This window comes from Zophobas morio, unplaced genomic scaffold, assembly GCF_036711695.1.
Source record: "Zophobas morio isolate AGI-343-1 ecotype UQ-CSIRO unplaced genomic scaffold, CSIRO_AGI_Zmor_V1 ptg000021l, whole genome shotgun sequence".
Taxonomy (NCBI): domain Eukaryota; kingdom Metazoa; phylum Arthropoda; class Insecta; order Coleoptera; family Tenebrionidae; genus Zophobas; species Zophobas morio.
This window is the reverse complement of record NW_026972126.1, coordinates 10,480,893-10,499,410: the sequence shown is the minus strand read 5'-3', so window position 1 is coordinate 10,499,410 and position 18,518 is coordinate 10,480,893. Positions and strand designations below refer to the sequence as shown.

The 18,518-nt window shown below is 31.7% G+C and overlaps 1 protein-coding gene across 1 annotated transcript in view; it reads left to right on the top strand.

Annotated features, from left to right (window-relative positions):
* Positions 1-4,640: 4,640 nt before the first annotated feature.
* LOC135131874 (protein phosphatase PTC7 homolog) overlaps positions 4,641-18,518 on the top strand; it is a 41,922-nt gene continuing 28,044 nt past the window's right edge. The window contains exon 1 of the mRNA XM_064059722.1: positions 4,641-5,055. Coding sequence (XP_063915792.1) covers positions 4,830-5,055 — 226 coding nt within the window. The 5' untranslated portion in view covers positions 4,641-4,829. The remainder of the gene's footprint in view (positions 5,056-18,518) is intronic.

Genomic DNA, 18,518 nt, shown 5'->3' with positions numbered 1-18,518 from the left:
GTTACGATTAATTTTCGTTGAACAAAGGCTTTCTCCCTTTTATTAACTACCAAACCAACTAATTTGACCTAGCTAACTTACAGCGTCTTTTTACCATGCACCCACACACACCACCCAATCAAGAATGACGCTTTCGCCATGCCGCTATCTTGTCTACCAACCAACCCTCTAACTAAAATCCCCTAGCGAGCTACCAACTACCTTTGTACTCAGTTTCTAAAAATTCACATTTTTAGGGATTACCTATACTTGCATTAAAACGAGTAACCCAATGTCCGTTGAAAGAGGGTCAGTACTATTTTCTAGACAGTTTAATACTTGAATCCATGAACCTATACCAACAATTTTGCTTTTAATGGCCTGTATATTGACCCTTTTCCTGTAAGATCGTAAAACTTCCATAGTGACTTTCCGTGCGCACGCATCTTCAAAAGAATGCAACCGGCTACACATGCGTAATCTGTCGCTCATTGGTTAATTTTAACTTGGCGCTCCAAAAATCTGACTTCGCCTGCGCGATGTTGTCTCACTCTGTATCATTGGAATTTATATAATGTCTACTCACTTTGCTTACAGGAAAAGGGTCAATTACAGGTATGTTACAGGCGACCTTATATCTTTAAATCGAATAGCAATAGGTAGCTATTGAAATTTTGTAAGTGCGGTTGCTTTTAGCTTGAGGGGGGAGCTTAATTTAGTACACTCCCAATATGACATATACAGGGTCGGTCATTAAACGCGCGTTATACGGTACCATAGTCATTATTGAAAATATAAAAAATCAGAGACTATAGTTGGACGGTTCTTAAAGTGCCATACACTAAAATTACTTTCAACTATACAGAGTGTTCTGTTTTCGGGAGGTAACAGAAAACTTAGTTGTTTTAGGTAGAAGTAAAAAGTAAGTGTTTGATATATTTTCACCGGTTTGTTCGAACGTTTTAAAACCGTAGTTTATCTTTTAAATTCTATTTCAACGTTGGCATGTTGTTGCAATTTTCTTGACATTTTTTAGCAATGCAATGGTTCACAAAAAAAATCTCAATGAGGTTATTTTTAACATCTGTGTTACAAAAATTTGTGGACAGGATAAACAAAGATAAGCGCTTTGTTGTGGTGTAGCTAAAATTGGGCCTTAGTATACAGGATGTTTATAAAAAAATAAAAAAATATCACAAATTCCAACTATCGATTTCACAGTTTTTTCAAATGCATTTTTTATTACATCTTCTTTCTGCGATTTTTCACTTACATATCAAAAGAAAGAGAATAAAAAATGATAATAAAATACAGGGTGCTTAACTTGAATAATCCGATTGTAATTTTTTTGTGAACTCCTGCATTGCTAAAACTTTTTAATAAAATTGCAGTAATGTGGCAACATCACATCAAAATTTCAAACTGCGCCATGGTTGTAGAGTCTAGGAGGAGCCTATTCAGAGTAGGTAATATATATAGTGAACCAAGACCTATAAGGTTATATGGCCATCATAAAAGTAGTTGACCGCAAATAAATACCCCCTTTGTGTGGTTCGCACTAAGCTTACCGGTTGGCAATAAATCATCTTCTAAACATTTCTTGCTCATATTTAACAGGGTCGGCTTTCAAAGCGAGTGGTTATTTCGGAACCCTCAGCGGCTGCAGGTAGTAAAGAAATAGTGGAGTGGTGGATTTTCATATTTAGTGAAAGCCGCCCCTGAACGAAACCACAAGAGCCGGTCGAGCTGCAGTGGACACGTTATTTACGACCCTAAAACCTTTTCTATTGTAAACAACTTAACTTCGACACAATGGGATGCTTTTATGATGGCCATATAACCTTATAACTCTTGGTTCACTATATATAGCATGTTTCGTTAAAAAAACAAGCTGTATGTTACGCCTCAAAAGCACAACACTCTGTAGAGTTGAAAAGAATTTTAGAGTATGGTACTCCAAGAACCATATAACTTTGTAAGATCTATCATTTAAGCACATGTTCGAATTGTCGCCCTTCACACTTAACACAAAACATCTTTACACTAATTTTTTTAGATATCACCACAAAAATTAATAGATTTTTCAGAACACAAAAAATCTACTAATTGCGATACACAGCAAAGAAATATTATAGTGGTTCAAGATCTCTGTTAACATAAAAAAAAATAGCGTAGTAGTACAGTTTATTATTTATAGTTAAAACTAATATCACACATATAAGTGTTTTATGTTATTATAATCATAGTTTACTGATTAAAAAAATATACAATGCAATTTAAATACATATAGGTTTGGGTCGCGACGCCGACATCATGTATGCGTCATATTTATTTGTAATGATGTAGGTATACTATCCTCAAACATATTTGGCGTTTATGACTTCACACCAATTTGACTCCCATTATAATTCAATAGGCCGTCACAACCGGATGTCTTAAACCCGCTCACCGATACCTACCTGTAAAGACCTTTTCTGGTAAAAGCACAGGGCAGGACTGAGTTTTGCATGCTGGCTCCAACCGTGGTTTTGTGGACAACGCTTTGCTTTTATCAGCAAAAAATGTCAAAGATGCGACACTCGATTATCACGATAATATGACGGCTGAAATGTTTGAAACATGGTTTGATAAACAGTTGCTTCCTAACTTACCCCCAAACAGTGCGATTGTGTTAGATAACGCAAGTTATCATTCAGTGCAATTGAAAAAAATACCCAACACAAGTTCTAAGAAAGAAGAAATTCAAAATTTCCGTACAGAACATGATTTATACTTTGAAGAAAATTACACAAAGACACAATTATTAGAAGTGTTACATACTCGAAAATTTGAGAAACAATATAAAATAGATGCTATGGCGCGAGATCGTGGATTTAGGGTGATTAGACTTCCGCCGTACCATTGTATATTTAACCCCATCGAACTAATCTGGTCGCAAATGAAAAATAATATAAGAAGGAATAATACGGCACCAAAATTTAGTAGTGCAACAATTGACATAATTAGGGAAGAAGCTTCCAAAATAACTGCCGAAATGTGGGCCAATTGTGTACGACATTCCACAAAAGAAGAAGACCAGTACAGGGCACGGTTGATAACACCGTTAATTATTAATTTAGAAGAGTCGAGTGATGATGACAGTGACTATTTCGATCAATAAATAAGCAGTAGTAGTTAATAAGTAAATAGCTGTGCTGTAATAAAAAATGATTGAGTACAAAGTTACTTTGTTTTTACTTAAAATAAAAAACTCGAAAGGCGCAGTTGTCGGTAAATGCAAAACTCAGTCCTGCCCTGTGCTTTTACCAGAAAAGGTCTTTTCAGGTAGGTATCGGTGAGCGGGTTTAAGACATCCGGTTGTGACGGCCTATTGAATTATAATGGGAGTCAAATTGGTGTGAAGTCATAAACGCCAAATATGTTTGAGGATAGTATAATGTACTACATTAAGCTTCCCCGTTCAAGCTAAAAACAATGACGTTTAAAGAATTTCAATACTTGTATCCATCCGTTCTCAAGTTTTAAAGCTGCGAAGTTCTTTCTGGGCGCCTGGATGTCGCTTCTGCCAGCACTTGAATCCACAAAAATTTGTTTTCCCTGCAACTATCTCCTATAAAGACAATAGTAAAATTTGAATTTCAATTATATTCGTGAAAGATAATATTTATACAAAATGATAGCTGCACATTTTTCATTGTCGATACATTCGTTTCGATTATTTTCACTTGTCCCTACATCATTCCGAAATTGTTGAGACGACTTTGCAAGCATAATGTAAATATGTACGTGTTTACACAGTTAGAGTGTTGAATTGTAGTTAAACGTCTAAAAAGAAGGCAACTTTGAGGAAATGTTAACATAATAAATATAATTTACTCTAAAACGGGGACATCTCGGGATAAAACCAGACGCCCAGTAACCTTACTAGCTAGTGTGTTGGAGTTGAATGAATGTAGTTTGTATTGTTGGTTTCATAGATACAGGGGCTATTAATCCAAAGTTTCCGATTGTAGACACGCGCTGTTATGCGATCTTTTTCAGTTGATTAAATTAATATTGGAGTAATCTGAAGTGATTATTATTGTTGTTGTTGTTTATCTCACATGTTTTTCGTCCGTCGACAAACGGGAAACAATCTATTTGAAACTATCAACCCGACAAAACAAAAAAAAGCTCCACGAGTGGCTATAAATAAGAGATATTGATGTTGCAAAATGTAATCCCATTATAAAGTGAATCAATAACTGCACTCCAACCGGCAGCAGACCAATCGATGGCAGAAATAATACGTGGATGTACCCCATGTATTCCCGGATAGCGTGCTCGGAATCACTTTAAACCAAATGCGTGTCTAAAATGAATAAAACAATACACAACACATCCAATAGCTGGCACAGGATGTTATTGGTACCAATTCGCCTCTAGAACAAAAGCCCAAAATTCAGTGTTTTTCACGAATAAATTAGTTTAATCCCTTGGACGCTCCGTGAACGACTACGTCATCGCTCGTCTATATTTTAGTGAAGATTTAGATTTGCAAAAACAAAGCAAAGTCCAAGGCACTAAAATAGAGCATCACGTTGTTTTTAGCGCGTGATTTCAAACATCACGTGTGAATAATGCGCTCACGAGATGTCGCCAACGTCACCCAATCAGTAATGGCGTAGGGAGCGAATGTGGTGGAGCAGCTGACTAGATCGTTGCACAACCTTATTGTGATGTTGTGCCAAAGCAGGTCCTCGGTGGAGATTCAAGATTACTGACTGACACACGGTGCTAACGGAACGATGTGTTTGTTATTGTGATAGCCTGACATTCGAGTGATTTTTCAAACGCTTCTTCATTATATAATGCACTCATTGTGGTTAACTGGGAGACTGATTTCTCGTGCTATTTTCAATGGGATCACCAACTTTTCCACGGCGGCCGATCCGAACGTCCAGAGGACACCCGACCCCCAACTCGTGTCGGCCGTTTGTGGCTTTCCCAAGGAGAGAGGAATACAGAGACTGATCAAGGGACAGTTCGGGGATGACGCATGGTTCACCGCCAAACACAAGTCCGCCGATGTTTTGGGTTAGTATAACATAACCTTTAAACCTGTGACGTCATTCGAAGTCACGTGAGGAGACCTCCCCGACAGGGGCCATTGCCTCCCCGCGAACGGCCATTGGGGCACCGAAACACGTGATTTAGCTATTCTAGGCTTGTTTTTCGTGGAAAATTTAAGATAGCGTGTGATTGGCCTAGTTTTCAATCCATCGATCGGATTGTTTCTATCGGTTGTGTCAATATTTATGTGAACTGATTTATTTCTATTGTGATGTGGTCATTTTTATTGTTACGACGTCACGCATTCCTTTTCCTGTATCGTGACGACCAGTTTGACAAGTTCGGTATATTTTGGTTAAAGCACGTGTATGACATTTTTACCAACATTGGATATATTTTGCTCGAATTCATAGCTGATTCATAAGGATTTTGGTGGTCATGAGTTAAATCAATTTGCATATTATGTATAGTTGTTGATAATTTTGAGGGGGTGAAATCTTTATGGAAACCCGGTGGTATACAAAAGTTGTATACATTAGCCATTAGTTGCGTGTGAATACCCAATTCATGTAGTCGTTATTCCTTAAGTGTAAATTTGATACATATAGATTGGTGATAATGGTATGAACTTACAGTATAATTATGATTTAAGGTGGTATTTAACATTCACAAATCATCGCTACTTCGCAAGAGATTGTAAAGTGTTATCGAACGGATTTAGCATTACGGGACGATAAGTGAATTTATTTTTATTTTCGATAATGGAACGAAGTAATAATAATGATAATTATTATTATTATTGAATAATAAACCCACAATCAGGTACCAAATTTTATATTTTGTGAAATACAAAACACGATTTCAATCACATTTCGTTTGAGATGTCAGTCGTCGTTCAGGAAATAATCACTGTCAAGTAAATCAGTAATTAATGCCGGTTGTCTATAAATATGGTACATGGTGCACAGAATTGGACCAACTGGTAGTTATTTTCGAAACTTCTTCCGGGATGGTTATTGTATGTATGTAATTAATTTTGGCTCAGTATTTTTTCTTCTCATGTAAAAATCAGTTCAGTGGGAATAAAAATACGGTGAACGTGGGTAGCTGTAGAACGTTTGTTTTTGTAGTTGAACTATGCAAGTTTTACTGATTTTTCTTCCCGGGCGTAAACCGAGGAAGTATTGCGATAGGATACATCCAATTAATGCCTGCTTTCATGTTTTCTCGACGTTTAATGGCCTGCTTGAGAGCGAGAAAGTAGGCCCTCTGTTTCTGTCTGTCAGTGGTCTGTTGGCGATTTCATTAGATAGATAACGTTCGAAACTAATGGACTGATTTTTGTGAAATTTTGTATGTATTTTAGGAACATCAAGACCTTTACAACTTGTCATCTATAGAGACAAATTTAATGTAATAACCAGACTTCGGCATCGCGGAAGTGATACTCATTGCCGTCCGATCGCCATCGTTATTGCAGTCGTGGCCGACAACTTCGGGAATTCTTAATAACAAGTACTACTTTTTCGAGATTTTCCTCAGTTATACGAGTTCTCCTAGATGTTAAAATGCTTTAAAAATTAAAAATGACTGTTGAACGTCACAATTTTCGTGATCAAGATAAACCTTGAATTGCATCAAACGCCACTGAGGTTGGGACTGCACAGTCGGCCAGGCAAATTTATCGCCTGACGTCTCGTCGTCGTATTTAACGTTTGTCTGATTGACTCCTCATTATTTCGGCTTTCCTAACTCTGATTATAATTATATGTGGTGTTAATTTCAGTTCTCAAATAATTCATCTGTCGTATTTTGCTGGTATCAATTCATGCGTCTTTTATGAATTTTATAGATAAAGGCAAATAAAAAATCGAGACATCCAGAAATCGAAAAGCTGAAAAATCCAGGAATCGAAACAAAAATTGAAAAACTGAAACATCGAAAAATTGACACATCAAAAGATTGTGAAATGGAAAAGTCGAAAAATTGACAAATCGAAATGGCCCAAAATCGAAAAACCAAGAATTGAAAAATTTGCAATAAAAAAATATCTAAAACAGGAACAGTCGAGAAATTGAATAATTGAAAAATTAAAATATCGAGAAATTGAAAAGTTATTAAATCGAAAAACTGAAACATCGAAAAATTGAAAAAAAGAAATATCGAAGAACTGAAAAATCGAAAAATCCAGGCATTCCGAAAATATAAAATTAAAAAAATTGAAAAATTAAAAAATCGGAACGACGAAAAATTTAAAAACTGAAACATCGATACTTCAAAACATCAAAATATCGAGAAAGCAAAAAGTCAAAAAGATACGAATTGAAAAATTGCAAAATTTAACATTAAAAAAAAATGAAAAATCGGAAAATTGAACAATCGAAAAATCAAAAATTGTTACAAACGAAAACTTGAAAAACCGAAAAATCGAAAACCGAGAAGTCGAAAAATCGAGAAATCGAAATATCATGAAACTGAAAAATCTAAAACTTTAAAACTCGAAAAGTTTAAAAACAAGTACATATTGAAAAAGCAAAAAATCGAAAAATGAATAAAAAAAACTGAAAGTTGAAAAATTGAGAAATCGAAATGCCGAAAAGTCGAAAATTCGGAAAATCAGGAAATCGAAAAATTGGGACAAACAGAAATCGAAAAATATATAATTTTAAAAATCAAAAAGCTGAAAAATCGAGAAATTGAAAGATTCCAAAACTGAAATAAGAAAAACTGGGTAAATCGAAAAGCCGAAACTTCAAGAATTGAAAAATCGGGAATTCGAAACAAAAATTGAAAAACTGAAACATCGAGAAATTGAAAAATCCAAATGTTGAACAACTGAAAAATCGAAAAATCCACACATCCCGAAATCGAAAAATCTAAAATTAAAAAAATTGAAAAATTTAAAATCGGAACAACGAAAAATTTAAAAACTGAAACATCGAGACTTCAAAACAACAAAAGATCGAAAAGGCAAAAAGTCGAAAAGATACTAATTGAAAAATTGCAAAATTTGAATTTAAAAAAAAAATTGAAAAATCGGGAAATTGAACAATCGAAAAATCGAAAATCGAGAAGTCGAAAAATCAAGAAATCAAAACATCATGAAATTGAAAAATCTAAAACTGAAAGACTTGAAAAATTTAAAAACAAGTACATTTTGAAAAATCAAAAAATCAAAGATCAAAAATTTTTAAAATCGAAAAAGCAAAAAATCGAAAAATGAATAAAAAACACTGAAAGTTGAAAAATTGAAAAATCGAAATGCCGAAAAGTTGAAAATTCGGAAAATCAGGTAATAAAAAATTGGGACAAACAGAAATCGAAAAATATGATTTTAAAAATCAAAAAGCTGAAAAATCGAAAAATTGAAAGATTGCAAAACTGAAATAAGAAAAGCTGGGTAAATCGAAAAGTCGAAACTTCAAGAATTGAAAAATCGGGAATTCGAAACAAAAATTGAAAAACTGAAACATCGAGAAATTGAAAAATAGAAATGTTGAAGAACTGAAAAATCGAAAAGTCGAAAATTCGGAAAATCAGGAAATCGAAAAATATATAATTTAAAAAATCAAAAAGCTGAAAAATCGAGAAATTGAAAGATTCCAAAACTGAAATAAGAAAAACTGGGTAAAATGAAAAGTCGAAACTTCAAGAATTGAAAAATCGGGAATTCTAAACAAAAATTGAAAAACTGAAACATCGAGAAATTGAAAAATAGAAATGTTGAAGAACTAAAAAATCGAAAAGTCGAAAATTCGGAAAATCAGGAAATCGAAAAATATATAATTTAAAAAATCAAAAAGCTGAAAAATCGAGAAATCGAAAGATTCCAAAACTGAAATAAGAAAAACTGGGTAAAACGAAAAGTCGAAACTTCAAGAATTGAAAAATCGGGAATTCTAAACAAAAATTGAAAAACTGAAACATCGAGAAATTGAAAAATAGAAATGTTGAAGAACTAAAAAATCGAAAAATCCAGACATCCCGAAATCGAAAAATCTAAAATTAAAAAAATTGAAAAATTTAAAATCGGAACAACGAAAAATTTAAAAACTGAAACATCGAGACTTCAAAACAACAAAAAATCGAAAAGGCAAAAAGTCGAAAAGATACGAATTGAAAAATTGCAAATTTTAAATTTAAAAAAAAATTGGAAAATCGGGAAATTGAACAATCGAAAAATCAAAAATTTTTAAAAACGAAAACTTCAAAAACTGAAAAATCGAAAACCGAGAAGTCGAGAAATCGAAATATCATCAAATTGAAAAATCTAAAACTTAAAAACTTGAAAAATTTAAAAACAAGTACATATTGAAAAATCAAGAAATCAAAGATCAAAAATTTTTTAAATCGAAAAAGCAAAAAATCGAAAAACGAATAAAAAAAACTGGAAGTTGGAAAATTGAGAAATCGAAATGTCGAAAAGTCGAAAATTCGGAAAATCAGGAAATCGAAAAATTGGGACATCCAGAAATCGAAAAATATATAATTTAAAAAATCAAAAAGCTGAAAAATCGAGAAATTCAAAGATTCCAAAACTGAAATAAGAAAAACTGGGTAAATCGAAAAGTCGAAACTTCAAGAATTGAAAAATCGGGAATTCGAAACAAAAATTGAAAAACTGAAACATCGAGAAATTGAAAAATAGAAATGTTGAAGAACTAAAAAATCGAAAAATCCAGACATCCCGAAATCGAAAAATCTAAAATTAAAAAAATTGAAAAATTTAAAATCGGAACAACGAAAAATTTAAAAACTGAAACATCGAGACTTCAAAACAACAAAAAATCGAAAAGGCAAAAAGTCGAAAAGATACGAATTGAAAAATTGCAAATTTTAAATTTAAAAAAAAAATTTTAAAATCGGGAAATTGAACAATCGAAAAATCAAAAATTTTTAAAAACGAAAACTTCAAAAACTGAAAAATCGAAAACCGAGAAGTCGAGAAATCGAAATATCATCAAATTGAAAAATCTAAAACTTAAAAACTTGAAAAATTTAAAAACAAGTACATATTGAAAAATCAAGAAATCAAAGATCAAAAATTTTTTAAATCGAAAAAGCAAAAAATCGAAAAACGAATAAAAAAAACTGGAAGTTGGAAAATTGAGAAATCGAAATGTCGAAAAGTCGAAAATTCGGAAAATCAGGAAATCGAAAAATTGGGACATCCAGAAATCGAAAAATATATAATTTAAAAAATCAAAAAGCTGAAAAATCGAGAAATTCAAAGATTCCAAAACTGAAATAAGAAAAACTGGGTAAATCGAAAAGTCGAAACTTAAAGAATTGAAAAATCGGGAATTCGAAACAAAAATTGAAAAACTGAAACATCGAGAAATTGAAAAATAGAAATGTTGAAGAACTGAAAAATCGAAAAGTCGAAAATTCGGAAAATCAGGAAATCGAAAAATATATAATTTAAAAAATCAAAAAGCTGAAAAATCGAGAAATTGAAAGATTCCAAAACTGAAATAAGAAAAACTGGGTAAAATGAAAAGTCGAAACTTCAAGAATTGAAAAATCGGGAATTCTAAACAAAAATTGAAAAACTGAAACATCGAGAAATTGAAAAATAGAAATGTTGAAGAACTAAAAAATCGAAAAGTCGAAAATTCGGAAAATCAGGAAATCGAAAAATATATAATTTAAAAAATCAAAAAGCTGAAAAATCGAGAAATCGAAAGATTCCAAAACTGAAATAAGAAAAACTGGGTAAAACGAAAAGTCGAAACTTCAAGAATTGAAAAATCGGGAATTCTAAACAAAAATTGAAAAACTGAAACATCGAGAAATTGAAAAATAGAAATGTTGAAGAACTAAAAAATCGAAAAATCCGGACATCCCGAAATCGAAAAATCTAAAATTAAAAAAATTGAAAAATTTAAAATCGGAACAACGAAAAATTTAAAAACTGAAACATCGAGACTTCAAAACAACAAAAAATCGAAAAGGCAAAAAGTCGAAAAGATACGAATTGAAAAATTGCAAATTTTAAATTTAAAAAAAAATTGGAAAATCGGGAAATTGAACAATCGAAAAATCAAAAATTTTTAAAAACGAAAACTTCAAAAACTGAAAAATCGAAAACCGAGAAGTCGAGAAATCGAAATATCATCAAATTGAAAAATCTAAAACTTAAAAACTTGAAAAATTTAAAAACAAGTACATATTGAAAAATCAAGAAATCAAAGATCAAAAATTTTTTAAATCGAAAAAGCAAAAAATCGAAAAACGAATAAAAAAAACTGGAAGTTGGAAAATTGAGAAATCGAAATGTCGAAAAGTCGAAAATTCGGAAAATCAGGAAATCGAAAAATTGGGACATCCAGAAATCGAAAAATATATAATTTAAAAAATCAAAAAGCTGAAAAATCGAGAAATTCAAAGATTCCAAAACTGAAATAAGAAAAACTGGGTAAATCGAAAAGTCGAAACTTAAAGAATTGAAAAATCGGGAATTCGAAACAAAAATTGAAAAACTGAAACATCGAGAAATTGAAAAATAGAAATGTTGAAGAACTAAAAAATCGAAAAATCCAGACATCCCGAAATCGAAAAATCTAAAATTAAAAAAATTGAAAAATTTAAAATCGGAACAACGAAAAATTTAAAAACTGAAACATCGAGACTTCAAAACAACAAAAAATCGAAAAGGCAAAAAGTCGAAAAGATTCGAATTGAAAAATTGCAAATTTTAAATTTAAAAAAAAAATTGGAAAGTCGGGAAATTGAACAATCGAAAAATCAAAAATTTTTAAAAACGAAAACTTCAAAAACTGAAAAATCGAAAACCGAGAAGTCGAGAAATCGAAATATCATCAAATTGAAAAATCTAAAACTTAAAAACTTGAAAAATTTAAAAACAAGTACATATTGAAAAATCAAGAAATCAAAGATCAAAAATTTTTTAAATCGAAAAAGCAAAAAATCGAAAAACGAATAAAAAAAACTGGAAGTTGGAAAATTGAGAAATCGAAATGTCGAAAAGTCGAAAATTCGGAAAATCAGGAAATCGAAAAATTGGGACATCCAGAAATCGAAAAATATATAATTTAAAAAATCAAAAAGCTGAAACATCGAGAAATTCAAAGATTCCAAAACTGAAATAAGAAAAACTGGGTAAATCGAAAAGTCGAAACTTAAAGAATTGAAAAATCGGGAATTCGAAACAAAAATTGAAAAACTGAAACATCGAGAAATTGAAAAATAGAAATGTTGAAGAACTAAAAAATCGAAAAATCCAGACATCCCGAAATCGAAAAATCTAAAATTAAAAAAATTGAAAAATTTAAAATCGGAACAACGAAAAATTTAAAAACTGAAACATCGAGACTTCAAAACAACAAAAAATCGAAAAGGCAAAAAGTCGAAAAGATTCGAATTGAAAAATTGCAAATTTTAAATTTAAAAAAAAAATTGGAAAGTCGGGAAATTGAACAATCGAAAAATCAAAAATTTTTAAAAACGAAAACTTCAAAAACCGAAAAATCGAAAACCGAGAAGTCGAAAAATGGAGAAATCGAAACATCATGAAATTGAAAAATCTAAAACTTAAAAACCTTAAAAATTTCAAAACAAGTACATTTTGAAAAATCAAGAAATCAAAGAAACATCGAGAAATTGAGAACTCGAAAAATCGATAATTTGAGAAATCCGAGTCACCCAAAATTGAAAAGGTAAGAATTGAAAAATTTACAATTAAATAAAATAGAAATTGAATAATCGTAAAACTGAAAAACTGAAACGTCGAATAACCAAGAAATTGGAACAACAAAAATTGAAAAACTGTAATATGGAGACCTCAAAGCCAAAAATTGAGAAGTCGAAAAAATACGAATTGAAAAATCCAAAAATCGGGTAATTGAACAATCGAAAAATAAAAAATTTTGAAAATCGAAAACTTGAAAAACCGAAAAATCTAAAACCTAAAAACATAAAATTGAAGAATCTAAAATTTAAAAATCTAAAAATTATAAAATCGGAAAGCTGAAAAATCGACAAATTGGAAAATTGAAAACGATAAAAGCAAGTACAGTAGACGCCGCTTAATATGATCACGGTTAATGTTATCAACCGCTTAGTGTGATCAAAATGGCTTGGAACGGGCCCACGCAATACCTATGCATTACAGTTTTTCCGTTTATTGTGATCAATATTTCGCTTATTGTGATCAATCTCGCAATTCTTAAACAAACGGGAATTGCTTTTTTGGAGAAGCGCGACGACTGAAACTAGTATTGTGTTTTAATGAACATTCATTGCTCTCAAAAGGTACTACTCATTTTATACAACCACAATCAGTGGTCAAAAACAGACTTAAAATCAGTGCGTTTTCGACTTTTGAACGAACGAATTTTTTCTGTTTTAAATCTGAGTAGACTTATGTAACAATTAACACGTCGAAACGACGAAATCTCAGTTAATCAGAGAAAAAAAAAATTCAGCCCTTACTTAACAAATTTCTACAACAACCAAAGGAAATCGAGGGTTCCTTCTTAGAATGGTAACCAAAATTTAAAATAAATTCAAATGTTTATGTACCTTCATCTACCAGCGTAATAAACACTGTCTTGTTCATGATTTTATTTTGTTTCGAGTTTTACTGTCTCTAATTGTGGTTTTCGCTTATTATTATCAGTCGGTTAGTGTGATCAATTTGTCTGAGTCCCAAAGTGATCACATTAAGCGGCGTCCACTGTACAGTGGACGCCGCTTAATGTGATCACTGATAATAATAAGCGAACCCCACCATCAAAGACAGTAAAACTCGAAACAAAACAAAATCATGAACAAGACAGTGATTATTACGCTGATAGATGAAGGTACATAAACATTAGAATTTATTTTAAATTTTGGTTACCATTCTGAGAAAGGAACCCTCGATTTCCTTTGGTTGTCGTAGAAATTTGTTAAGTAAGGGCTGAGAATTTTTTTTTCTCTGATAAACTAAGATTTCGTCGTTTCGACGTGCTAATTTTTACATAAGTACTACTCAAATTTAAAACAGAAAAAATTCGTTCGTTCAAAAGTCGAAAACGCACTGATTACTTAAGTCTGTTTTTGACCACTGATTGTGGTTGTACAAAGTGAGTGGTATAAGCGAATGTACCTTTTGAGACCAATGAATGTTCATTAAAACACAATACTAGTTTCAGTCGGCTCGCTTCTCCAAAAAAGCAATTCCCGTTTGTATAAGAATTGCGAGATTGATCACAATAAGCGAAATATTGATCACAATAAACGGAAAAACTGTAATGCATAGGTATTGCGTGGGTCCGTTCCAAGCCATTTTGATCACACTAAGCGGTTGATAACATTAACCGTGATCATATTAAGCGGCGTCTACTGTAGTTCTACCCAACCACTTGCAGTACGTAATTATAATATATAATTTTTTAGCAGGCATGTTTTCTTGACGTTTCATGTCCCTTGGAGTACGAAACAATTTCATTGTTTAAATCTTTTCTTTCAATTTAAATTTTTTGGCACACCTTTTTTTTAATTATTGGTATTACACTGGAAAAAAAATCAACCTACGTGTTCCTGCTGCAATTTATCTGAACTGCGTTTTATCAGTGCATTCATATTTTTGGAGCAATAGTTAATCGAGTCTCCTACTATCATCGGGTGTGTAACATAATGCGCTCAAATCAAAGGAAGTGGCGGAATATGGGTAATTAAAGTAAGATACATTAAGGAATTCCGAAAAATACGCTATACAAATATTTTTCTTACACTGCGATTGCCGATATCACTGGTATACAACGAACAAATAATAATCTACAGAAATCCCTAACTATTTTGTGTGATTATTTTAATTAGATACTACTCTAATTTCTAAAATATTTGTGCTTAAAGATCAAAAGTAACCGACTTGTTTCATTAATTGTACTATCAAATTCATTGTATTGTATGACAGATATGATTCCACGTATTTATCATATTTTATGGTTATGCCGGGAAAATCCAGTAATAAGGTTATTTACCGAGCCATGCCCATTTTTAGTTTGCACTTTATGCAGCTACAAGCAATTATAATTTACACAACTATTTGAACGTTTTTTGTAGTGTATATGTGGCGTAGAATTTTTCAGTGTAAATCGAATATTTAATTTCACGGACGATAAAAGTCCAAGCCTCAAAATACAGTGATGCTGTTTTAATTGAAAATAAATTTTCGATGACATTGTATTGGAGATAATCAGATTAATTAAAAAATGCGGTTTCTAGCATGTTCTATAGGTTGGTTATTATACGACGGCATAAAATCCCCCGATAAAGTTATTTAAATGTATGCATATTTCACTGACGTGTTAATCAGTACGTCATTTTGAGCGTGGACAATGTTTACCTTAATCGTAAAAATGAATAAAAAGTTATGCATTTTTGCTTGTCATGATTATTGGAAATTCATGATTACTTGCATCACATTTATTACATCAAAGTTTTAAAGTGTTACCTTGTCTGTAGAATAAAAAAAAACATTGATTACGTTATCGTCACACATTATATGTATATATAAAATTTTTAATTTGTTAAAGTCTGTTTGTTTCTGGAAATTTTTTTGTAACATTTTTCCCTTTCATGACTTAACGTCATTCCAAAACGACGTTGATTAAATCATAGTTATTTCGTTATTTAAAATAACCGTGGTTTATAAATAGGACTGCGTAAATCTTAGTTGTTTAATTTACTGATAAATAAATATATCTCTCCTGTAAATAATACGAAACACGTTGGTGGCATATTTTAAAGATTATAAGAACTCTTTGTTGAGATAATTAATTTGTTGGATTTTTCTGATTAGCCTCTGCGCATTGTTTATTGAAAGCAGTATTTACACATCATGCCAAAATGACAAAAAATAGTACGCTATAAATAACAGACTATATGACATTTCAATTTTTAAGGGCAACAATCACAACAAGTTTTCCTTGGTCGTTCAATTGACCACTTGGAACTTTTATATTGTTGCAGCGCATTTTCTCAAAATTTTTGACATTTCTGTTGTCTAAGTGACTACACACAACTTCGAAAGTGACGTTTAAAAACGAAATGTTATTCATCCCCTCTAAAAGAATGATGACGTCATGTAAGATTTTCTCAAGAATATTTCGCATAAGTGGGCATTAAATCATGTCCCTTGATTATACAGGCATAATATCTTAAAACAAATTAATTGATAAATTTTTACCGGTTCATTAGTTACAGGCCTATTGTATTTTTATGAGCGACAACACTATAGTAAAATAAAATTTTTAGTCACGTGTATCAATATAAATTCGCACTTACGACACACCCAATATAAATAACAATACAATTACTGTAATTCGTGACATTTTTTTAAATTAAATCAGACCGAAACTAAAAACCTAAAGAAAGCAACCATTAATTTCATGTAAATTTATTTTAATTGAATTATCCATTATTATCGGAGAAACTAAATGCTGAATCGGGTCTGATACCTCCACATTTTTAATAATCACAGTCTAGACTTGATTTTCCATTCCAAAATAAAGCAGGGTCTTAAAAGATCATACAATTTTAGAACTCCATCTGTTCGGTAAACATTCTGTTAATTACATTTCCCAGGGATCGCGCTATCGTACGTTATTAGGTAAATAGTAAGTAATATAAAAAAGGCCAATGTTTTTTTTTGTCGTAACGACAAGTAGTTTTTGGTATTTTGGTTGCGTCTTCCTACTTTGCCTAAATACGGTATACTTATTAACTGTTTGTTTGTTGAAATCTCCAGGATTTCCAGGGATCGGTTGAATCTAGAGTTACTTTTGTCTATCAATGTTGATCCCCATGATGGAATTGGATTCTTGGAAGTGGTCTTGTCCTGGAACCACATTTACATCGTGATTGAATATAAATAGTTTCACTTGGTTCATCGGACTTGAAACTTTTGCTGAACCGTCTCACAAGAATCGGGTCGAGTTATTAGAAATTTTCCAAAAATGAAAGTAGTCAGTCCTGTTGTCAATCTAATTAGCCTGTTTAGATTCGAAATTATTATGCATTTCTCTGAGAACCAGCTGCACAAGTTCGACTTATTTTGGTCATACTTTTACCAATTTTGGACAACTCTGTGACGAAGGAGATGCTTGAATGCATAGCTGATTCATGCATTGTTTTCATTTGCATAAATATAGTTGACAATGAATGGTCGGCGGCAATGAATTTTAAGTGTATTTCTGCAAGTGAATGGTTTTAAGTTAACTGTGGAAGTAATTTGTCTTGTTTTCTTTTTCATGCTTGCTTACTGCATAATGTTTTAGGTGCTTCCTTCCATTTGATAAACAAAAAATGCTATTTTTGCTTTATTATTTGTTATTAATGATGCTTTATAGCAACGTGGTGAAGAATTTATATATGTTCTTACAAAATTATTTTTATACGTGAAGTTGATCTTTAATTACCCAATAATCATATATCAATGTATCATCGCACAGTGGTTAATCCACAGGTTATAAATAAATAATTAATCCATATGTCGTAAGTAGTGAATAAAGTTTAACTTGGTGATTTAATTATTCACTGATAATTTAATTCACGAGATCTCATTCTAGATTGGTGGATTTTTTTCATTAGGTGACGTTTGCTGTAATTTAAGCTTTTAGCAACATTAATCGAGGCACGCAGAGTTAAAAGTTGGAAAGGCTACCTTAAGTTGCGGATCAACAATTATTACTCTTACTTTTTGTACTTCAAATGATTTTATTAGCAGTAAACTACATTTTCTATTCTTTAATAAATGTTTCTAGAACTGATTTTATATAGTTTGTCTACTTTAAATTATTCAGTTGCATGTTGCACATTCTGTAATTAAATAAAGGTCATTTACCCGAAGAAGTAGTACATTTGCATTTATTCTTGGCGTTAAATGTATCTTTACCTTCATATTTACTCGTATACATATACCTGATGTATGTTCTTTACGTCCGTCATAATAAGCTTAATTTCATCTTTTTTCCACGTTTTCATTCTTCTAGGATTTGAAAAATTAGATCTCCCGTTTTCGTCCGGCTTATTGTCCGCAAAATTGGAGATTATTACTTCCCGATCGTAAGCTAAGGAAGTATAGTAATCATATATATCATATTTTCTTGACGTGTCAGGACTTCTAAGAGTACGAAAAAAGTAGTGTCCCGTTTCCGTCAGTCTGTCTGGTGTCTATGTCCATTTTTATTAGACAAGTAATCCCCGAAACTACTGGAGAAATATTATGTAGATGGTTAAACGCTAACTAAAATTTGGCTAATCATCCCCACCACCAATAGAATGACGTCATCTCCAAAATTTATAATAAAAAGGTTTTTTAATTGTACAAAATAAGATACGCCTGCACTTGTGGTGTGTGAATCCGTGTCGAATTTTCACCATAGATATCCAGAATTTTTGAAAAAAATTCAAAACCGATTGGTTTGAAATCTTGTAAATATTTTAAGATTATCGTAATCATGGTAAATCGTTCAGAA